The 25,105-nt window shown below is 29.8% G+C and overlaps 1 protein-coding gene across 9 annotated transcripts in view; it reads left to right on the top strand.

Moving 5' to 3' along the window:
- Positions 1–25,105, top strand: part of LOC143045696 (dual 3',5'-cyclic-AMP and -GMP phosphodiesterase 11-like) — a 117,252-nt gene that overhangs the window by 69,556 nt on the left and 22,591 nt on the right. For all 9 annotated transcript variants that reach the window (XM_076218396.1, XM_076218391.1, XM_076218398.1 and 6 more), the window contains 6 exons: positions 1,853–1,923; positions 5,612–5,675; positions 7,658–7,705; positions 18,018–18,161; positions 22,445–22,588; positions 23,079–23,225. In XM_076218396.1, coding sequence (XP_076074511.1) covers positions 1,853–1,923; positions 5,612–5,675; positions 7,658–7,705; positions 18,018–18,161; positions 22,445–22,588; positions 23,079–23,225 — 618 coding nt within the window. The remainder of the gene's footprint in view (positions 1–1,852; positions 1,924–5,611; positions 5,676–7,657; positions 7,706–18,017; positions 18,162–22,444; positions 22,589–23,078; positions 23,226–25,105) is intronic.

Below are 25,105 nucleotides of genomic sequence, written 5' to 3'. Positions count from 1 at the left end.
ATATAGTTTTTTAGTAAACCTCATCAGATTCATTCAGGCATTGGTACATTAACGATAATAAATTTGCTCTTTTACATGTAATATATATGATTTGAATGGAACAGTTTGTGTTCTATCATTGGAACTTCATTTTTTTAAACAATTTTAATTAGGTAAAAGTTTATTTTCAAGAACTGTAATATAATTGCACAATGTAGTTTACAAGAGCAACTTAATTGTGTTTTCATAATTAAGTCTTTTTAGAATGATAATTAATTCCAAAATGTATATTTGAGGGAATGCACTATTAATGTCTTTTAAAGGGGAGGTAACAAGTTAATTTAACACTTCTAATGAAAGGAACAACAAAAGTTACATAGCTAGATAATTGATGATTTGTTAAATTCTGTAAACATGTTCTTGTGTTAAATTTTTAAACTGTGAACTATATATATCAACTTTTTACTACAAGTTTAAACTTTGTACTACATGTATAAACTTTGTACTACATGTATAAACTTTGTGCTACATGTATTAAATTTGTACTACATGTATCAATTGTGTACTGCATGTTTAAACTTTTAATTACATGCAATAATTCCCACGTTTAAAGATTTGGTAAGATGGAAAAGGGCATGAAAGAGTCTTAATGCATAAGAAAGGAAAAAAGCTTTTATATAGGAAACCTTCCAAGAAATGCAGCTTGATGTAGCAGTGCACTTTGTTTATTACATTTCAATATTCACTTATTTTATAGTCATATTAGTCTTACTTCTTTCAATTTAAATAAAGTATCTCATGAAAAGATACAATTTGTATGGTTGATGGAACATATATTTCATGTAGTTTTTTATAGTTACTTTTCCTATCTGATTGTAGATGATAGGAGGATGTTATGGTTTTAAACATTATTATGATCGTATCATCATTATTTGATTTAATACACAATATTTTTTAGAGAGAACTGAAATATTACAAAATTACACTTATTACTTGAGCATTAAAATCAGTCTCCCGTCATATATTATAAAATCATTATTTTTGGATACCAATTTTCATGGATTTAGAAAACCTTCTTTTTTATGCCCCACCTTCTATAGTAGAGGGGCATTATGTTTTATGGTCTGTGCGTCCGTTCGTGTGTGCGTCCGTTCGTATGTGCATCTGTTTGTCTGTGCGTCCGTTTGTCTGTGCGTCTGTTCGTCCTGTTTCAGGTTAAACTGTTGGTGACCTTCTGCTGTTGTCTGCTCTATGGTCGGGTTGTTGTCTCTTTGGCACATTTTCCATTTCCATTCTCAATTTTAAAGTTTTTTGTCAAGGTAGTTTTTGATGAAGTTGAAGTCCAATGAACTTGAAACTTAGTACACATGTTCACTATGATATGAGGTTTCTAATTTCAATGCCAAATTAGAGTTTTGACCCCAATTTCACGGTCCACTAAACATAGAAATTACTAGTGTCAGTTGGGCATCCATGTACTATGGACACATTCTTGTTTTTGAATGTTTGATTTAATGGTTTTCCAAAGTCTACATGAAAGCAAATTATTATAGAAAATTGATTTTTCATTGATCGTCTTGATTTAACTGTACCCACAAAAATCCCTCATATTATAATGAATCCACCATAGATGCGTTTTTTTCAGACTTGTTTTTTATCAAATATTCCACTTATTTTAAGTTAAAGCTTAATATGCTGTCTGTCCTGATGACCTTCAGAACTATTTTCTTGAAAGAATATGTCAATCCTAGTCTGTAGCAGTGTATGATGTACAATTATTTCATTGTCCTATTTATCATAGAAAAATATTTTAGGTTCATTCCTAACCATAAAATAACCTTTCAATAACATAGAACTTGTCTGTCTTTTCCAGGGTAGTTTTTGTCAAGTGTTTGATTTAGAACATACAGACTTTGACAATAGTGATACCTTCAACAGAGAATGGTAAGTACTGGTATAACATACAGACTTTGACAATAGTGATACCTTCAATAGAGAATGGTAAGTACTGGTATTACATACAGACTTTGACAATAGTGATACCTTCAATAGAGAATGGTAAGTACTGGTATTACATACAGACTTTGACAATAGTGATACCTTCAACAGAGAATGATAAGTACTGGTATTACATACAGACTTTGACAATAATGATACCTTCAATAGAGAATGGTAAGTACTGGTATTACATACTGTAATGTCAGAAATTATTGTGTTCATTTATTATTGCAATTTTGTCATTTTAGACTAAATTTTGATTTTAAATTTTTGCGATAGTGAGAAAAATCCTATTTAATTCATATTAAAAATTTCAAAAGGTGAGTTTAACTTATTGCAATTATAATATAACCCTGTTGAATTTTTTGCAAAAACAAAAACATCGCAATAATTTCTAAATTTTCAGTAAAACCATGAGAACTTTATCTTATTTACACCAAGATATTATGATAAATGCTAAAATATGATTTACAATAATTTAGGAAGGGATCTTTCAGCTATTTTGACTTATTTGATGGTTAAGCATGCTAAATGCAGGATATCTAATTGATATTGATTTAATGACAATCTTGGTGAAAGTGTAGCATATACATATAACCATCAAGTATAATATAGAAAATCTGACAATCAAAGAAACAGATGCTAGCTATAGATATAATTTCAGCCTTTTTGTGCTAAAACTGCATGTAATTGAAGTGTGTAAACTAAAAGGAGGTTTTTTTATTTGTTCTTCATAGAAGCTTTGCCCATTTCACAAAACCTATAATCCAAATCACTTTTTCAAGTTGCAGTTTGAATTTCGATCTTCAAAAGGATCATCTAGTAAGAACATCTAGTCTTTTGCTAACTAGAGAGAAAGGGTTGTGTTTTAGTATGAAACACTGGTTAGGTGTACTGAAAATATTCTTACAGTTCTAATGATAGATTTTTTATTTTATAAAAAGAATAAAACATAGAAATATCAGGCAAACTAGTATAAACAAAGTTTGACTTCAACATAGATGTAAAGGATTTCAAATGTCACTGTAAACAAAAAGGCTCCAAAATTAATATTTTTTTTTCTTATTTTTGTAGTTTCCTTGTTTCTCTTGCCAAGAAACATTCATGCTCTATCTTGAATGTAACATGACTTTGAGATATAGTGAAATATTCCACTATTCATTTCTGACTTGTATCATTAAGTCAGATTAGTTTTTTTGTCCTGATTTCACAATGATATATAACTGGGTTAATGGATTTTTTTTACTCTCTGGTGATTGTACCCATTTTTGTATATTTTGTATCAAATATATTGATTGAGTTCTTTGTAATAATGAAACAGAATAGGTTTCACTGATTGATGTTACCAGAGGGATATAAACAATATTACATATTATGTATTGAATTATTGGCCTGTGTACAATAGAAATGTTTTCTTTAAAAAATTCTTAATCAGAAATTTTATCAGAAAACTAAGAAATTTTATATGGTAATAAATGTAACCTTTACAGCTCATCTATTGTATTACCGGATCACAGATATGGTTTTACTTAGTGCATTTATTCAATGGTGTATTCTTTAAATTCATAAAGTAGCTATCTATGAATTGATGGCTATTGAATTTAAAATTCCTCTTGTAGAACTCCAGCAAAGCAATTTTATTGGCAGAAACTACAATAGATAGAAAGAAATTGTAAAAAGGCAAAATAAGAGTGATTGCCCTTGAACACTGATTTTTACTGTTTTCTTGTGTTGGCAAAAACTACAATAGAAATAGAGGGAGAGTTAAAAAAGCTAGATAATTTCTCATATAAGATCGACAAATAAGTCAACTTAGCAGGAATTGTCAATTGACCCTTATAAGAGTTACAACCCTTTGTCAATTGTCACAAAAACTATAGTAGATAGTGATATATTAAGAGCATACAAAAATATCAAATATACCAAATCTAGAAAAAATAAAAATAATGAAATCATTGGATGTATCTTAGTAGAAGTTAATGTCTTAAATGACAATTAACCAAGCGTACTTGACAGCTTGACAGCAAATTTGAGATCATGCAATTAATTTCTGGAAAATTTGAATTGACACCATCATGAATTGGTTGATCATTTAAGATGTCTGTGCTAAAGTTATCATGAACAAGCTCAATTTGTTATTCTCAATCTTGTCTTTATTTCTCTATATCATGTCTCTGCAGTTAGTTTACCATTTGAGTAAACATTTGAGATTTTAGGTCATGAGCATCATTTACCTTTGCAGAGCACTGCAAGTTCACCCAGTATTAAGCAGAGTTTTTGTTGCTCAATCTTTAGTTTCTTGGTATTATTTTGTTAACCAATAAATGTCTTTATATCATATTTCTGCCTGTCATGGAGTTGTTTGTTTTTCATTGACAAATGATTTTTGATTGCCACCTTGGTATCTTCTAATTTGTTTACAAGAAAATTTGTAAAAGATAAAACTGTCAATCATGTAATGTCTGGTATGATCATGATGGTCAGATTGAATGTTGTTATAGAAATCTGGAATATGTACCATAGCTAAATTTCTACAAAAATATTTTTTGAAATCGCAATCTTATCAAATGGTAGATTTATCCTTGGAACTGACTGCGTCTGTATTCTATGATAATATTGTTGTGGAACGTCCTTGCTAATCTTGACACTGATTGAATATCACATTGATACACAAATCAAGTTAGGTTAAGTGGATTTTTTTTTATTGATTTTGCCAATCTTGAGACAAAATAACTGATAAGTAAGATCCAAAAGCTTATTGTTAGAGTCTTTTTTGTCAGGATGAGATTATATATTACATGGCTTTTTTATTCAAATTTTTTATCCTACAAAAATAGTGTCAATTATTTGATCTGCACGTCAATTAGGTATAAATTTAGATAAGGTCATATTTGCTCTCACGTTTTTATCCTAGTCTTTGGTTTAAGTGTCAACAGCTAGCTTGATACATTATGGGGACATATCAATAAATACCAGTTATCTAAGTGTACCAGACAACTCAATCCTATTATCTGCCTATTAAGTACAAATTAACTAGGGTTCTATAACATATAGAAGACAAACTGTTTATTGATTAAAGAGAATTGATTTTGAAAAAAAAAGCCTATAGTATATTTGTACAGTTTAACTTTTATTGGCAAAGAGTGATTTTAAATGTGTTAGTTTAAGATACATTACTGATAAGCAAAATCATTAAGCCATTTATTAATTTGTTTGTCATTGAGGCTTTAGTGTGATGACTGTAATTGTCAGTTTGCACTGTTTCTAGGTCATGATAGTCAAGTATGGTTGCTTTTTAAGCAGTTAGATAGTTCCTATTGTACCCCATCACATTTACCCAATGCTATAAGAAGATTAGAGAAATGTTACTGCAAAAGAAAACTATCAAATAGTGCATATATCAATATAAAAAATATGAAGATATGGTATATGATTGCCAATTAGAAAACAATCAATCAGAGACCAAATGAATTGATGCAACAAGGTCACTTAACTTCAACAATGAGGAAAACTTTTATACCCTGCAGTATTTAAGCTGTAAAAGGCCCCAAAATGACAAAGTGATAACAAGGAAACCAGCATTTTGTTTCCATTATTGTCAAATAAACCTTGATTTTATTTTATTTAATTTCAGGCCAGCAGAACCTCGTTTTCCTATCCATATTGGTATATCTGGTCATGTGGCAGCTACTGGACAGGTAAGGAAGGAAGAGTGAAAACCTTTTAATATTTGGGTCAATAAGTTAAAGGTCAAGGTCACTGTTACTAAAGACAGACAGTTTCTGGAAAAAAGGTTTCATGATGGTAAATTAAATTTCACTTGTTTGATTTGAATGAATCTTATACGGATGGAAGATACAGGGAAGGGGGAAGTGGCCTGTTATTTTTTGGGTCAAAGGTTAAGGTCACTGTTACCAGAAATATATTTTGTTGTTGTTGAAAAATGAGGTCATGATAATTACTTGAGTTTCCCATGCTTGATTGGAATGAAACTTATACAGATGAGATATACAGGGAAGGTGTAGGGGCCTATTAATGTTCTGGTCACAGGTCTAGGTTACTTTTTCAAAAAATATAAAAAAAAAAAAGAAGGAAGAATTTGTCCCCATATGGTTACTTGATTTTCCTTGCACAGTAAGGTCACTTTTTTCAAAATAGAAATATTTTGGAAAAATCCTGGATGAATACTTGATTTTCTTTGCATGTTAAAGGGGCACTAGCTACGAGATATATAAAAAATTAAATGTATCATTTATTTTGCTCAATCATTAATGAAATGTAAATAGTGAAATAATAATTCGCTTTTAGCACCCAGTATGGTTCAATTTTGACAAAATATGCTAAAAAAACATTGACTATGAATTATTCACTTGCAAGTGAATAATTCGACCTCATTGAATCCGTATTCATGTGAACTTCAATTTAACCACTTAGTTTGAAATGAATAACACGTGAATTGTATGTGTAAAGTTATTTAAAGGAAAAGAATGTCAACATTGAAAGTGAAACAAAGGTAAATCATTTGATTGATTGATTCGATCCACAAAATATCATTCTTATACAGGTAAAAACAATGATATTTATTTATTTTTCATCTTTAATATGAAATTAAATAGACCTAGAATAATCCTACAGCACAAGTTTGCTTAATCTATTTATATCTTTATTTATGTTTACATCGCTTATATGGTCATCGGATGATTTTAGAGGTCAACTCTATAAATAATTAGATGGCTTCTTGACTAAATTACACACGAAACGAAGCTACATCTTTTCTACTCGTGCCCTGTTCATTATTTATTTTAGACTTTTAATTGTTTGGATAAATGTTTTAAATTGTTATAAATAAAATATGAGAATTTGATTAAAATCTGTGAACATGAATTTGACAGCTAGTGCCCCTTTAAAGGAGTGCAGTGAGTTGATATTTTCAGTAATTTATGGAATGTGACATATCCTTTAAAAATTTGACAAACACACATCTGAGTGGAATTCCGAGGAGTTAACATGAATGAGACAGTCACCAAGTAACAATATTACCACAGAAGCACTAAAGTTTCCTGAATGCAAATGGAGTGTACCCATCAATATTCATTAAAAAATGTCTGCAAGTTATCCTGTAACTTTGAATGTAAGATTCAAAGAAAATGAATTACATATTATGCAGTTCATGCAGTTCTCAGAAATAAGAAGATTTCGGTAGCACTTCAATAAGTTATTATTGTTAATGTAGCATATTTACAAATATCTAAATGAACTTTTAGCGATGTACTTTTACATGTTAGACATTAGTTGAAGAAATTGATCAATATATCTACACTGATTAATTACATTAGATCCAAGCACCTGCAATCACAGGAGGTAGAATTATTTCTGTATATGAGCAGATGTCATTAAACAAATATTTTGATGAAAAGTCTTGATATAAGACCAGAACAAAGTTGAAAAAATATGTTGATCTAGAAATGAAGTAGAGATGTACTATCTTTAAATGATGTTTACCCTTGCAGTGCCATGTAAAGCTGTTGTTATGTAATTTCACTGGCAACTGAAAACAAAACATTTATTGCAAACTTCAGGACAGATTGATGAATTATTATCAGAAGAATTTTACAAATGATTATTTGCTTTCATTAGTTTTAAGATTATTCGATGATATCTTTTTTTTTTCTATTTTTAGACTTTAAAAATACCAGATGCATACAAAGATAAAAGATTTGATCCAAAAGTATGTATAACATTGTTACACATTGTTGCTATCATATCCAACTTTTTTTCTCATCATGTTCATTTGAATCATGGTCCGTGTAACACTTATCAACTCAAAGTTTTAAAAAGTTTTGAAATTTTGGATTTTTGGAATTTTGATCAAAGTTTTAAAATATCAAAATTTCAAATTGTGTAAAAGTTTTGGAATTTTGAAATTTTAACCAAATTATTTAAATATTAAATTTCTAAATATTGTCTTTAAATTTGATAGTTTAGAATTTTGATAAAACTTCTAAAATACTAAACCTTACGTGCAATGTTGATTATTTCACTTTTTGAAAGTTTGATTTTTTAAATTTTTGATTAAAATATCAAAAATAGAAAAGGAGCAAAAAGAGGGGTACCTGTAAAAAGCGAAACGAAATAAAAGCGGAACGAAACGAAACAATATGAATTGAAAACATACTGATACTTAAAAGTTAATGTATCAAATAAAACAACAGACAGACAGTTGTAAGCGGTGAAATTGGATGACAAAATAATTATTTCTCAAAAGAAGAGAATTCATTTCGGTCGTAACTTTTAACGTTATGTTTTCATTTTTATCGGTTGTATGACGATCATAATTATATTGCCTTGTATCAATGATTTTAGTTAATATTTTTTTGGTACTGTAGGAATACTGAATGCATGGTGTCCCAATTAAGGTTGTGCTAGTCTACAATGTGGGAGGTTTTGATATATATATCTTATTTACTCTGAAATTAAGAGTACTAAGACCAAATATTAGTAGATTGGAGCCAAGATACTGTTACAAGGTATCTACATAAACTCATCATAGATGGATACCGGGATATAAATTTTGCCGGTTTTTGGCCAGGCTCGCGTTTCGTCTACAAAAGACTTATCAGTGACGCTCGATTCAAATCAATCAAGTTAAAAAGGCAAATAAAGTCAGATAAAATTAAAAAAAGCCAAATAAATTAAACGTTTATATCAAAGCTCTGGTTTTGTAAAAGTTGAAACCATTCATATCTTATATAAACGTATACTGTAAACATTATTTTCAGCATTCATATATATGTAATAGTTGCCGCTGTACTACATTAAGTGCCCATCTATCTATTTGTAGGTGTCGGCATTTTGAAAATTGAAAATTCTTTTCAAATTAAAGTTTATATCAGTGATATACTTAATGAAATTGTTAGCGCTTCGACAAAACAACAACACCCCACTTTTAAAGTTAAATGGTTGCTCCCTTATAGACAACGTTTGGACTGGTTATCATATACGTACATGTAGCTCCATTATGGGTCCTAGATCAACCACTGGTTTTAAATAGTAAATAAAAGGAAAGGGATTTTTTTTGTATTAAGGGATATTATTGTTCCGTATTTGCATTTTGTTATTTGAACATTTTTAAGTTATCGTACGACAATCAACTTTTAGCAAACTAAAAGAACATCCAGTCAGACTGGGGCGTGTGAAGAGAAGCTACAATGTCAGCTGCATGATGGATTTTTCCATTTTTTGGCCATACACCAATGTTGCTTTCGAAAAACCAGTACATTGTAAAACGCTGAATTTTAAGTAAAAAATACATCTACGGAACGTTGAAAACTGAAATTTGAAGGTCAAGAAAAATAAGAACCAAAAAAAATTGAAGAGGTGTTTGGCCAAAGTGAAGTTAAAACATATCAAAATCCATCTATAAGGGCTACTTTGTCCGAGGGAGTTGAATCCTTAGTTTATTCTTAATTTGTACGTAAACAACCTATTTTAAATTATCGATTTTTTGTTGCCAGTGACGCATATTTCATGAATGTTCCGGAACAAATTAGCAATAAATACAACAGGGATAGAGTGTGCATAATGAAGACATAACCGTTCAATCAGTTTAATTGAGGTCTTGAGCTGGCATATGGCAGTAACTGCTAGCTTTATATATAGTAGTCCTTTGTTAATTTATTATCATTGTCATTTTGATTAGTTTCGTTTGTTTCCTATTCTGGCATAGGACTTGTATATCCTTTTAAAGTGCGTTTTACTGTTCGTATTACTGTGTGTTTTTCATTCTTTATTGGCTAGAGGTATAGAGGAGGGTTGTGATCTCGCGAAACATGTTTAACCCTGTCCCATTTGTGCGCCTGTCCCAATTCAGGAGCCTCTGTCCTTTTAAGTCTTGTATGATTTTACTGTGCTTATCCAGTGACCTTTGGGGTATCACAATAGCAATGGCCAAAACAGTTTACCAAATTGCAGTTAGATTTCTTCTCCAACTAACTGATCAACTGGTAAAATGTTTTAGCAGATTGCTCAAGTGAAATGTTGTTAGTATGAAGTGAGTGCTGTGAAATCAAAAGTAATACTTACCATCCAGATCCAGTTAGTTGATATCTTTGTCAATTGGTTCAAACACAAAAATGACTTACTATAGTAAGAGTCACTGAATAAGAAGGACTAATTTTGACATGGAAACTTCTATCATAAATAGATTTTATAAATAAATAGTTCAAATCATTGTTTTGTAGATGTATATTTCATAGCTTTGTCTTCTAAGACAAAGTTATTGTGTAAGTATGACTCGTATAATATTTTCTATACAAATTACTGATCTGCTGGCATTAAAGGGAAATAATTTTTATTGAGTTATTGTAGACTAAAAAATTATGATACCTGGCTTCTGATTTTGCCTACAATTTTTTTCAAAATTTTAATTATCTTAAAAATAAATTTTATTGTTTCATAAAAGTTTAATAATCATAAAAGTAATGTTACAAACAAATTAAATGAGGAAAGTTGATATTTGTCAGACAAAAATTGTGACAACATTTTGCTGATTTTCAGTAATGTAAATTATTTCCCTTTAATGGCAGCAGATCAGTAATTTGTATAGAAAATATTATACGAGTCATAATTATTCAATAACTTTGTCTTAGAAGACAAAGCTATAAAATATACATCTACAAAACAATGGTTTGAACTATTTATTTATAAAATCTATTTATGATAGAAGTTTCCATGTCAAAATTAGACCTTCTTATTCAGTGACTCATACTACAGTAAGTCATTTTTGCGTTTGAAACAATTGACAAAGATATCAACTAACTGGATCTGGATGTTAAGTATTACTTTTTGATTTCACAGCACTCACTTCATACTAACAACATTTCACTTGAGCAATCTGCTAAAACATTTTACCAGTTGATCAGTTAGTTGGAGAAGAAATCTAACTGCAATTTGGAAAACTGTTTTGGCCATTGCTATTGTGATACACCAAAGGTCACTGGATAAGCACTGTAATATGTTTAATATTTTAAATGTCTATAATCACTGAACCAGTACACTTTTTTGTCATGGGGCCAGCTGAAGCGCGCCTAGCAAAACGTTCATTGCGACGCTATACATTAAGTATTCCTTCCGTGTTATTTCTTGGAACTGAAATAGATCATAAATCGTCATGCAATCGATAAAAAAGAAAACAAAACGTTTAAAGTTGCATGTGACCGAAGGATCTTCCTTCATCAGGAACATCAAAAAGGCGAATAATACTATTTGGTTTACTGCGAGTTGGTCAGTTTTCACTGTTACTTCTAAATGTTGGACACTGGGAAAACCAAATAGCTCTGAATTATTTATCGCAAACGCTAACCTTATATAAGAGATTTAACTTAACTTATTTAATTCCGGTTTAAATAGGTTTAACAATTGTTTTTTGATAGATGCACAACCTTAAAATTTCAGAATACTGTTAACCCATGTGATGTCTAATATGTTTTATATAAAAAAGGCTTCTTCTTTCCATTATTTATTTTGTAATTAAAATGATTTGATATATTTTGTGCTATTTATTTTTAACTAAGAATGATTGTTATCAGAGCCGTTTTTACATCAGTGTTTACAGGTACCCCTCTTTCTGCCCCCTTTCTATTTTTGATATTTTAATCAAAACTTTAAAAAGTCAAACTTTCAAAAAGTGAAATAATCAAAATTACACGTTAGGTTTAGTATTTTAAAAGTTTGGTCAAATTCCTAAACTATCAAATTTATAAACGATATTTAGAATTTTAATATTTAAATAATTTGGTTAAAATTTCAAAATTTCAAAACTTTTACACAATTTGAAATTTTGATATTTTAAAACTTTGATCAAAATTCCAAAAATTTAAAGTTTCAAAACTTTTTAAAACTTTGAATTGATAAGTGTTACACGGACCGATCATGCATGTGAGCTTCAGATTGGAATCCAGGATTTTGAAAATAGGGTCCCATCAACAAGGCAACCTTTAGGGTGTGGGAGTTGTACAATGTCTTAACATTAACCATATATGTATGTTGCTCCAATTGTGGGGCCTATTGCTATATAACAACACCCCCCTCCTTTTTTCAAATTGCCTCTGAGTCTTGCCCCACTTGGCATCTGATATTTTCATCAATTTTATTGATATTCTTCTCCTCTGAAACCATTTGGACACAATTGATAAACTTGCAACTAATAAACATTGATACATATGAATCATTTAAAATTTGGTCTTTGGTTTAATGTAGAGTTGTACCATGAAAGTTATATATCAATGTCATTCTGTTTACCAATACTTTGTCATTTCACAATAAAAACTGAAAAAAATAATTCAAATGTCAATGGCTTTTAGGAATGCTGTAATGTTTTGAATTTAGCTTGATTCTGTTCAGTTGCATTGTGCATAAGGGCTTTTCAGATATTTTTATTAATTTAATCTCTCATATTTTGTATTTGAAAAGGACTGCTTGTAAAAGCTATTGAATTGCCTTTATTCTATTTATGGTCAAAAAAGACTTGGCTTATTCGAAACAGAATAGAATGTGTATACTTAGCATGATACCTAATGTAACTTAATTTTCTCATTGTAAAAAGCAATGTAAATTATAGAAAGTTGAGCTCACTCTTAATTCCTTTGATTAAAAAGCTTTTCAATAATTTCAATGAGCTGAGCAAAACAAATTTCATAATGCAACAAAGTGGCAGAATAGATATAGCAATATCTGTCTGTCTCTCTTCCTTAAAGATTGATGAATGGATGGCTGCCTGTCTGTCACCCTGTCTGCCCATCTGTCTTGATAGATGAATGGATAGATGGATAGCAAGAACAATGTCACTTAAGATATTGGGTTGGAAGGGCTTATGTGAAAAAAAGTTCAATGACAGGCTTTTTCTCATAAAGTTTTCTGTGCAGTCTGTAACGGAAATATTTTTCGGTAATGCCCTTAATTGTTCTGTTTTTATCTAAATGTTTTTATGAGATTCTTTAGAGAGATTTCTGCATATATTATACTAAATCGTGATTTCTTATAGAGAGTAAAATAACTTAATTTTTACCCTCATGTTTCATACTAGGAGTTTATGACGTTGATTTATATTTTTTTCAGTTTAAAATGTTTTAAACTGTTACTGTTTATTAAATAAACATTTGACTATAACTCTCTCTCACATAGCTAATGGTATAAGTAAATTAGAGAGCTGGCAATAAACATTTCAACAGATTGCAAAAAACTATTCTTGTATTACAGATAAAGGCTGTAAAGTAAAATATAAAGGAAAAAGCCTGTCAATAAAGTTTTTTAACATTGAGCATGATTACATATTAACTGCTGACATTGTATACTTTATTGTTGTAACAGTCTGACATTACATAATAAAACAGATATTTCCCCCTATTACACAATATTTATGACATAGAGTAGATGTATCAGTTGTTATAGCAGTTTTATTTCCCATATAAAGTTAACATCCTATTTCATGGTATGTCTATCATACGACTTGACTCTTGACATTTGTTTAACAATTTGCTTCTAAGAAAAGAAAGTGCCTTTTCAGTAGCGACTGTGATATTAATGAAATTGAATTCTACTGTATATTTGGTTTGATGATCTGTTCAATTCCAGACAATTTCCAGAAGAAACTGTCATTGTGTAAATCACTGTCTGTTTTATTTATGAGAATGTCCAAACAAAGTAAGAAAGACAGTATAGTTTTACTTTGCCTAAATATTGCTCTCATGATACTTTACTAAATCTGAGTAGCAGCTGCAAGATCTTGAAAACAAAATAAGATGGGAAATATATATTTAGGCTCAACATCATCATCATCACCGTTTGGCATCAACCTTACTGCAACCATGGACAGTGGTGTAACATCACAACATAAGAACAAACTGTAAAAATCAATTGAAAATGGCTGAACTCTTCAGTTCGACACAAAGCACAAAAACGCTCAACTTTAAGACAAAAGACACAAAGTACCAATCTAAGAGGATTTGCAGTTAATTAAAAATATTATATTGTTCAAAATTGTAATATTTATATGGAATGGTTGTCTAAATTGTTAAGCTTTGAGATTTGTAATAGCTGTTTATATTTAGGAAATTTTTAGCGTACACTTAGTGACTTGCAGAATTTTAACATGAGGGCTTTATAGGATATGATGGGATTCAATTCAATTGATAATTTTATCCATTAGTAAAAATTCTGTTTAATGAAATTGAATGATTTAATTGATGGTTTTTATCAATATTTTTGATTTACTTTAAAATGTATTTCAACTTATTAAATACTTTATCAGTAGATATAACATCAATGAATTATAAATCTCAAAAACAGCTTTTTAAAATAAAACCAACAAAAAACTGATTATTCTCTTTGAGTTTTGATGTAATTTCAAGGACAAGCATTTATTTTTGGTTGATTTTAATTTTGTATAAGCATTTCTATTGATTTTTTTTTATCAATATGGTCTAGTACATAATATTACATGGTATAGTTTGAGATTTTTCCGCTTTCTAGACATTTCTTGTCATTAAGAACGAGCTGGAAATGTTGACTTCGTGGTCTTCCTCAATTAAGATTTGCTGAAAATGTCATGACCAAATATATACCGGTACCAATTAAAACTCTACTTTTTAAATGTCAACATCAATTATAAAAAATGAACTATAAATAGTTGCCCTGTTTTAATAGCATTTTAGTACCACTGACCAATAGACATTTGTTATTAAATTGTCTCCTATAAAATGTCAGCTGACACATCAGTAGTCAGCACTTGTAAGTCTATGTAATCCTAAAGCTTTTTTTGTCTAATCTGACACAGTTCTAATTAGCTGATCTAGGAAATTGGACAGAAGTTTTAACATGACAGACATTAAGAGTCTTGTATAGGTCTGTACTTGCACGACAGTATTACTGAAAGGTCTTACTAATATGTGTCAAAGAAGAAGATGCTTTTACATTCTTTTTTTTGCTATGGCATAGATAAACTCTTTTAACTGTGACTTAAAGATATAGTCAGATGAAATTATTTTAATTGTTGTAATAAGTTATTTTTTTTTGTCTCAAATGCAACTTTTCTTCACATAATGGAAGACATAGGGATAAAATCTGGGGAAGTGTGAACTATTTGTACTAAGCTTTATATTTCTAAATGTAGAAGACATAAATACTTCCTGATAATCTGTTATCATCCTTGCTGGCTTGTAAAATTTTCAACAATTATTACTCTTATTACGAAACAAATGAGGCTTTTGCGTACCTCCTATTGGTCAATCTATTTAAACTTTTGTTAGTTCAATTGAAGAAATTCAAAATTGGTTGTTCTCTGTGTGTTTTTTTCACTGGGACTATTAAATTTCTTCTAAGAAAAATGCATCACTCATTGATTAATTTACCTGAGTAAAAAAAATCTTTTAAATGATGAAAATACATGTTTTAACTCACAAAACTGCAAGGGATGTTGTTTTTATCTATATCAATAACATTTTTAATCTGTTCAATGTAAACAGTGTTTCAAACACTAAAAGTTATAATCAAATTTTCAGCATTTTTCCTATTGAATTTTTTTTTGTTTGTTTTTGACAAATTAAAACTTGAATAGGATGATGTATAAGTAAAGGCCTTCAGAATAGTATTCTATAAGTAAACATAAAACGAAGAAATGCTAATTTCATTAGGAACAATGTCAATGATAAAAAAAATTGTCAGAAATCAGCAGAGAACAATACCTATTGTGTTAATTCAATGGAACAATAGAACAGACAAATATTTGAATAGAGATAACAATAGAAGATACTTCTGCTGAAAAGTTTCATTTTGTCTGCAGTAATGGCCTTTTGACCCTTCAATTTTACTTCTACTGTTTATATTACATGTAGGTGGAATTTTCAAGTAACAGTAATTGCTTGTTCCCAAGTATCTTAAAAAATGAATTGTAATTTAACAATCTTAATTTAATGCATTGTTTCCACAGCATATTTTTGGCTATTCTTCAAATATTTACTAACTTTTTAGAAAATGGAATTAAATGTTTGCTTTATTGTCCCTATTTTAAGCAGAAAAAGTTAATTGAATTAAAAATTAATTAATTTGCAAACTTTTTTGTTTTTAAGAACAAAAATAAAAGTTTTCACATCAGGCATTCCGAATACGAATACTTTATTTCTCATAAAACTACAATTACATAGTTATAGAGAACATACATAAATATAACTATAAGGTACAATTTTTACAAGCATCTGTGAACAATACAATGAAATTAACTTGGAGGACTGACTTTCACATTTATAGCTTTGATAATTTTACATAGTTTTTCTAATATTACAATATTACATGAATTAAACAGTTGATTACATTTATAAATATTACGGTTTGACCAGCAATATGTAGGTAAAAATTTCTTTCTTTCAAACATAAAAGATCCACAATTCATAATGTAATGGTACTCGTCACCAATGTCGTTTGAGTCACAGAGATGGCAGATTCTGTCTTCTCTCTGTAAACCCTGCCACCTTTCAGACTCAATCGGCAAGTGGTGACTACCACATCTATATTTGCATAATGTATAAATGAATTTGTAAGGTAATTAGAAAAATATTTTTCCAATTGAAAATTATTTTTAAAAATACGATAGCATAAAGTTTTAGGTGATTCTGCAACAAATGCAAAGCATTCTTGTTGAAACTGATCTTTGAGAAGCTTTGAGAAGCAGAAACATCGATTAAATTTAATGTTATGCACATGTATAGCAAGGTTAAAATCCTATGACATATGCAATAGAATATAAGTCTCTAAAGTACAATCACATATGCAATAGAATATAAGTCTCTAAAGTACAATCACATACAGCTGGACAGATGGATATAGTATAAAACAGACATATATGGGAAATTGAAAAAAAAAAAATCTTTGCAAAATCTGTATAATATTGAATTTGACTAGATTAATGTCAACATCATCTGTCCAAGCTGTTTATAGTACATCTCCACAGAGATCTGTCTCAGGTTAATGTAATATATACTGTTTGATATTTATCAGATTTCTATTAAAAGTACATATCATATATAAAAGGAATACTTTTGTCTCTCGTGAACTGGTGATGAAATATAAATTATCCTCCTTATCTTTGTTGATGTCTTATAGTTTTATGTTTGGCTGTAGAAAAGTACATGTTACCCAATTGAATTCCAGCAATAATAGGTTTACCATCTGAATTATGAAAATGTCAGTAATAATGATCTGTTGTTTTCTGTTCAGAAATAAACTTGGATTTAGTGAAGAGTGTAAAAAAAAAATTATTTTCCTCTAAACTATACTTTTATTACATTATTAATGATTCATCTTCAAAGATGGCAAGAAAAGGAAGTTCTTTATGAAAACTTTTCTTATGTAAAAATAAAAAGATGTAAAATTGCCAATGAGACAACTCTCCTCCATTGCAAATGACAAAGAAGTTTACAACAATTCCTTTAACTATGAGCAAAATCCATACCACATTGTTATAAAAGGCCCCAAAGTGTCAAATGTAAAACAATTCAAACAAGAAAACTGATGGCCTGATTCATATACAAAACAATGAAAAAAAAACAAATATGATATACAGCAACGAATTACAACCACTGAATACAGGCTCCTGACTTTCTTATTATATGTGTTTGTTAAGCAAAATGCACAAAACTTTGTTCATTAGTTGTATTTGGAATTCAAAACCGCTTTTCATGTTATTAGAGTAATTAACATATAAACCTTCTGTACTGTGGTTGCATAAAAAAAACTGATAATCAATATTTTTTCATGTAAGTTGTACCACAAGCTTAAGTTTCAGCAAAATTTTTGAAGATAAAAAAAACATTCAAAATTACAGATTTTTCTTGCTTTTATGATTTCTGTAGGTTGAAAGAAGCTATGAAGAAAAATCCAATGACTGAATGGAAAATATTTATCAAATAACCAATTCATTAAAAGATCAAACAGAAATAGTAATTTTAACAAGTAATATTATAGTTGTCTTTTCATGTTTTTTTTTCCAGGTTGATGAAGAAACTAAGTACAAAACCAAATCAATACTTTGTATGCCAATTAAAAATGCTCAGGGTCGTGTCATTGGTGTGGCACAACTCATCAACAAACTGGACGGGTCATCATTCAACAAAAATGATCAGAATCTCTTTGAGGTAATTAATTCCTACAAAATGGAGTTGTTAGTACTCTCATTAAAAATCATTTAAAGATTATACGAATCGATTACAATTGTTAGTATTTTTTTGTGGAAATATAGTTGAGTTTCTATCATATTAAATTCATGTGTACCAGTAATCTTTGATGAAAGGATGGAAAAAATGGTAATGTGTATGGTTCATTATTTTCTGCATTGTAACTTCTGTTCAGATTAATTTGTCACCTGAGTTGTGATGTTACTATTATTGTGATTAGAGTATAAATTGGTTTTCAATGTATCTCTGTACTATCATCTGATATATGTTGGTGACTTGTCAAAATACAGATAAATATCAATATAACTATAAATTGGTCAGCTTTACACTTTCTTAATAACAACTTTTAAGGCCCATTGTCACTATCAAAGTTTTCTCTGTCAAAAAACCCAAACCATCCAAAAAATATTTGAATATTTTGAAACAAGGAAAAAATTATTTGATTTACTTGGATGGAATGAAAAAATAACTGATGTTATAAATATTTTCTGTACGAATGGTACAATTATTTGAGTTTCCATTTTTCCGAGTAATTGTAAACTCTCTGTGAACCTACTTCTTTCTAATCAGTGATGAAAATTCAGTTTCCCAATGCATTGAATCATACATCAAAACTTTGTAACCTTTATAATCTTTTATAATGTGCTGGGTACTCCCACTAGTAAAATGATTGTATTACCATAATGCTTTTATTTGCTGCAACTCTGCTAATGCATTTCCTGTCTCAAATTGATGAAGAAAAAATACAATGCTTTGATCTTTTGTGTGAATTACAACTTAGGATGGATTTTTGAGATTCATGTATGAACACATTACACATTGTGCTGGATAAAGGGGATTAGAAAGATATTTATGCAAATTTTGATGTATACCCTTCAATGAAGACCCATAGCTAGGTTATCTGCTCTATGGTCAGGTTGTTGTCTCTTTGTCAAATCCCCATTTCCATTCTCAATTTTATCTTTTCTGTTTCTTCATTATATTACGACAGAGTGACATACTTTTAATTCCCTTTGTCCTCCTTCTCCTTTCAATCCATCACTTCAGAAGAATTTGTCTGAATAAGTGATATTAGCTGGAGCAATGATCTATAACTGTTTATATTTCGCATCTTCATTATATAATACCACTGAGTCTGAATTATCCCATAGATCTCTCATTGTTAAGGAGTTTTGTGATGATGTTTAGTTGATCATATTGTCCCAGTATTTTATTTCCATTAATTGAATTGTTTCATTTTCTTTGACATTTTTGCATATTATGTGAAGATTTCTATAATGCAAAATGTCATACAGCTAACATTGTAGTATCATGCATCATCAGAACCTTTACAAAATTGTTTCATTACACTTCTAGTTTTTTATGGCAAAACATATGTTTTGGTGTTAAAATCAAACTAATTATAAACAAAACTGACATTTTAAACAAATCACTGTTTGGTTAGGCATTTCCTCTCTAATGAGTAATGTCTCAATGGAAAAACAACCCCCTTACCAAAGAAAGAACTACCAGTATAATTTTAAATATGACAGTATCAAAACCTTTCTTTCTCAGCTTTCTTCATAACTTTTTATTGTTGTTGATCCTTGAAACTGAGAAAAATGTAAACTAGGGCATATTTTTTTACTTAAAGTTTTTCATTTTCCTTCTGTTTTTGCTGTGAATGGACTTCTCCTGGATGATTATAATTTAGTTTTGAGCTATGGTAGGATTAGTAATTAGATACACCAAATAAAGCTACAAACAAAATCATGTAAAAGTGGGAAACAAAAATTTTGCATTCTGTCCTATTTGAATAAAGGGAGTCACTGCAAGAAAAGAAGCTTATTAAATCATTACAGTTAATTTACCATCATGATGCTCGTTAAATCAGTTGCAGAATACCTTACGGTAAAATCATAGCTATCATTCATATCTCTTTTGACATCGTCTATAATTTCCGTTACATATATAAGCCATTTGATCTTTAGCCCAATTAAGGACTTATCAACTGTGATTATTGATATAAACCTTGGATGATCAGATTAAACAGCATTCAGCCATATTGATTCTGGAAGTTAGATTTGAGGATCTCATTGAGTAACCTTAATGGTATCAGGGTGTTCAATTGTTCAATTATAACTTATTTTTCTCTCACTGCTTATACAGTTGTGGGTCCAGCCAAGGGTTTTGGGGTTAGGAACACCCCCCCCCCCTTATTTTATTAAGATCAATGCTTTTGAATGGGGACTTATGGCTTGAAACCCCCTATTGAAATGGTTGGATCTGTTTGTGTTATAGGTCCTAAGTTTTAAATGTTGACTTTTATCTTTGACGGAAAAAGCTTATAAATGATTTGAAATACTTTTGATTCTTCTTGTCAGAGTCCATTTTAATCTCCTAATTTTTAAGACCTAATACCCTTCTTCCTGTTTATAAATCAAAACCTCCTTTTTAATAAAAATGTCCACATACAATGTCCAGATAAAAATTTCAAACATCCAGTTGTTGCTAGACAGGTCTGAGTTAGCTATGGATAGGAAGAATTAAACAAACTAGATGTGTTCCCAAAACACCCACATGACAAAATTTGAGGTTGAACCTCTCAGTAGACTTGATATTAAAGCAAATACCACATGTTCTTCTTGACAAATATTTTAAATTTTCAACCATGCTTTTTAATTTTATTTGGAGCCAAAAAGTGAAACTGCATAGCCTTTCAAATAAATAAAAACTTTTGTTTTTTGTTTTTTAGTGATGTAGCCATACTCTTTATGTATGTTTGTATGAGCATTCTGTGAAATAAGAACCTGAAATAATACTATGATGTTTTCAATAGAATTTTCTTTACCATAAAGATCTAAGTTTACTGTGTACAAAAAGATTTTCAACACGTTTTTCTTTGTATACAAAGATCAATTGATTTTTAGACTAGTTATTGTTTAAAAATTCAATATTACCCTAAATAACCTTACTAATTTTCTGTTCTTCCTACTATAATAACATGCTATCTGATTTTAAATGGGTTTTCTGTGTTGCGTCTGCAGGTGAATTGTCTGTTTCATGTTTAAATCTGGTCTACAGTGCTGTGTTTGTCCAATTGCTTGTGAAAGCTTTCAGAATGTCATCTTCATTTTCTTTAAGAAGATCAACTATAGTGTTATGGGGTACTTTATTAGATCATGTTAAAGGGATTAAATTAAATTTGTACTCTCTAGTCAATTCAGGTTCATTGAAGATTTTAATAAGATTCAGAAGAGGTGGGCTAGAAGGGAGCAATCTTGTTTCAATATGACTTCCGATATCATTTTTAATTTCCAATATCTTTAGTCATGAAATTTCCATGTATAAAGAAAGCTTTGATAGAAGCATGTTTCTGGCCTTTTTCATCACGCAAATAAAATAGAAAGTACTAATATTCCTACGCATCATGGAAAATCCTAAAATGTCGGGAAATTCCATCAGATTCATTTGGTTCCTGTTTCAACAAAGTATTGTACTTGAGTCATCTAACCTTGGGAACATTTTGTGCTTGTTTTGATACTGTGCCTAGAAGTATGGGGTATTGGTAAATGATCTTTTCCATTTGTCTATACATCCATTTGTTTCTTCTTATTAAATTCTTTTTTGAGTTCCTACTTTGCATTCCAGTCAAGTTTCATGGAGTTATGCTACTTTAAACCATGACATAATAGGTTTTAATCTCAAAGTTTTTGATTTATTGATTGGTGTTTAATGCCACTGTCAACACTTAATGTGCTATATTGTGGAGGTGAGGATTTATTGGTTGAGGAAGCCAGAGTGCCAGGAGAGAACCACATATCTTTCAAAGTTTTAGATTACAACTTTATTGGTGTATTTGAATCATATCTTTTTTCTGTTTGTAAGATATTTTTTTGGCATTTCCTGATTTGTCAATGACTCAATGGTGTGCTCTGGCCTTGACCTTGGTATCTTTATTTGGGTATGACCAATGATTGGCTGTGTAGAAAACATATATTAGTTCATATATTGTCATAAGAATGAATAAGTATGTTTTCATTTACAAAGAAAACAGAAGGAAATGTTTGTGAAAGAGTAATCAAATCAATTACACTTGGTAGGAACAGAAGTTCAAGATCAAAGAGGAAAAATGGTGTGTAAATATGTATCTCTTTACCATCTGCGAACTGAAGTTTTTGGGTTTAAGAAACCACAAATTTTTATACATAATCTAAGGTCATGGTTGGTATCTGCATTACATATTGTATTTTTTCTGATTTCAGGCCTTTGCAATATTTTGTGGTATGGGTATAGACAATACACAAATGTATGAGAAAGTAATGAGAGCTGTTGCTAAGCAACAAGTGGCACTGGAGTGTTTGTCCTATCATGCGTCAGCACCAGCAGATGATGCTAAGAGGTTAACGGTTAGTATTAAAAAACATGATAGATGAAAATGAGAGTGATCAAACTATTTTATTTAGTATTCACATCCTGAATATGCATTAAATATGTGTAGCTGGACTTAAATGTGTCAATCTACAAAGTTCTGAAGTTGCAATTTAAGAGTAAGTTTTCAAAAATAATAATAGTATGAATTTTCTGAATAGAATTGGCAAAAAGATGTGGATTACACATCAAGCACACAGAAAAACAAATACAAAAATAACCAAAAATGTAAAGGTCTTATTTTGTACAATATTGCTAAACTGAAATAACAGACAAAGCAAACAGATTATCTTAAAAAATAAAACCCACAATTACAGCTTTGAGTATGGTTTATTTTTCAGAAAATCTCAAACTGCTATCTTAGGAAGGTTAATTACTCTTCAGAAAATTCACGTACTAATAGCTCACGGAATATATTTAATATTCCAAAAATCCTCATACTCAAGTAATATGGTGTTTTTTTTTCAGAAAATGCCCATACTCACATCTCAGGAATATGGTTTATTAGATTACTCATTCATAGATTTTAATCTTGATGATGACGACACATTGAAAGCTAGTATCAGAATGTTCCAAGATCTCAATTTAGTGGACAAATTCAGAATTAACTATGAGGTAAGTATTCAATCATTAGTGTTTAGTTATACTGATTTAATTTAGGATATATGAGCCCATATACCCTATGGACAAAAACATAGATCAGAATGGTAATGTTGAAATCAGGACACTTCAGTAAAATTATAATTGTTGTTTCAGCTTGAGGTATGGATTCATTCCCTGTCAGTGCCCTATATTCTCTTGGCCTAATGGCTCAGGGGATATAAAACACTGTGGCAAGAGATATGAGTCTATATCCCTATGAAGACTGAATAACATGTAATATTTTTACTGAGTTATATTTTCACAAGATCTTTTTATTGTAAAACTGTTTTTATATATTTGACAGAACTTAGAAAAGTATTGCGTATTAAAGAAATAAAGATGTAAACAAATTTTATTAACATTGTGTGTCTATATGCTGCTAGCATTTATTCATATTCTTCTGAAAAACTCTAAAAAACAAATTAAGTACGCTTATGGTAATAGGACATGTTTATTGTAAAAGTAACCTTGAGATACCAGATATTGGTTATTGAACTTTGCTGCTTTACGAATTCTCCATACTTGTGAAATATAAAAACCCCATTAAGTTCATTGTTGCCACATAACAGATTAAATATAACTGAACATTTCCATTTTTCATTCACGATCATATTTATAAATGCTTCAATATTGTTACATTTAAATAGTCAACCTAACATGGTGATTTAATATTTAAATCCATTTCAAGAGTTTATTTAAGTGATGGTTAAACCATATTCTCAGAATAAATTAACTTTAGGATTGTAAATTTTTATTTCTAAGGACATTAAATAGGTAACCTACATAAGTTTTCTCACGCATAAAATTCCGAACTTGACATTTTTTATAAAATGATATCAATCAATATGTCTGTCCTTATTTTTGTTTTTCTTTCAAAATCTTATTATTGTGCAAGATTTATATAAAAATAAGTAGAAGAGGTAGGATTGCCAAAGAGAAAACTATCCACTATAGACAAAGGAGAAGGATATTAACTACAACAGGTCACAGTACGACCTTCAACATTGAGCAAAACCCAAATTGTATTGTAGGCAATATAAGACCCATAGGACAACAAGATGTGAAAACAGTTTAAAGTTTTTGGCTTGATATTAAGACTAATAACATTTTATAGTAAAAAAATAATTATGGCAAACAATTACTATTCAATTTTATACCTGACCTGGTACAGGTTAAATAAAGATTGTGGTTCGTTAATCTTCTTTGTGCAGGCTGAACCCATCCCATAACCTGGGGTCAGTGTAACAATACAACATGAAAAGAAAAATAATCGGTTGAAAAGAGCTTGTCTCATCAGATCGCCACATAATTCAATCTCTTGAATGTGTTTTATTTTTAAGAAAATGCTTTAGTCAAGAAAGCATAAACATGATTATCTGCAGTCAAGAAAAAACAAACAAGTAAAACTTTTTCTTTTCCCTTGCTTTTTGTGCTCTCAAAATATGTAGAAAGTGCAGAAACAGAAAATTTTCATATCACAATGTGTTTCAAATTAAATAACCAATATCAACCCGAGGTCTCATGATATCGATTAAGGGTTGATTCTGGAGTGAAAAGATTTTGACATATATTTTTACTTGACCATATATTCCATGATTTTAAAGAAAGTGTGATAAATGGTTAAACTTGCTGCAGCATCAGTAAATCAAAAATCTGGATTCATTAATATTCGTTGAACACCAATTTATCTTGGTGTCATGGGTTCAGGTGAAGGGTGGGAAAACCACGGATTCAGATTTTCAAAGAATTACAAAATTTCTATAGGCTTGAATGCAGATATCAGCAAAACCGCAAGTTTTCTTGAATCCAAGACAATTGGTACCCACAAAAATAAATGAATCAACAGTATTAAA

This window comes from Mytilus galloprovincialis, chromosome 9, assembly GCF_965363235.1.
Source record: "Mytilus galloprovincialis chromosome 9, xbMytGall1.hap1.1, whole genome shotgun sequence".
In the NCBI taxonomy this organism is placed as follows: domain Eukaryota; kingdom Metazoa; phylum Mollusca; class Bivalvia; order Mytilida; family Mytilidae; genus Mytilus; species Mytilus galloprovincialis.
The sequence above is the reverse complement of the archived record's forward strand: the minus strand, read 5'-3'. Positions and strand labels throughout refer to the sequence as shown.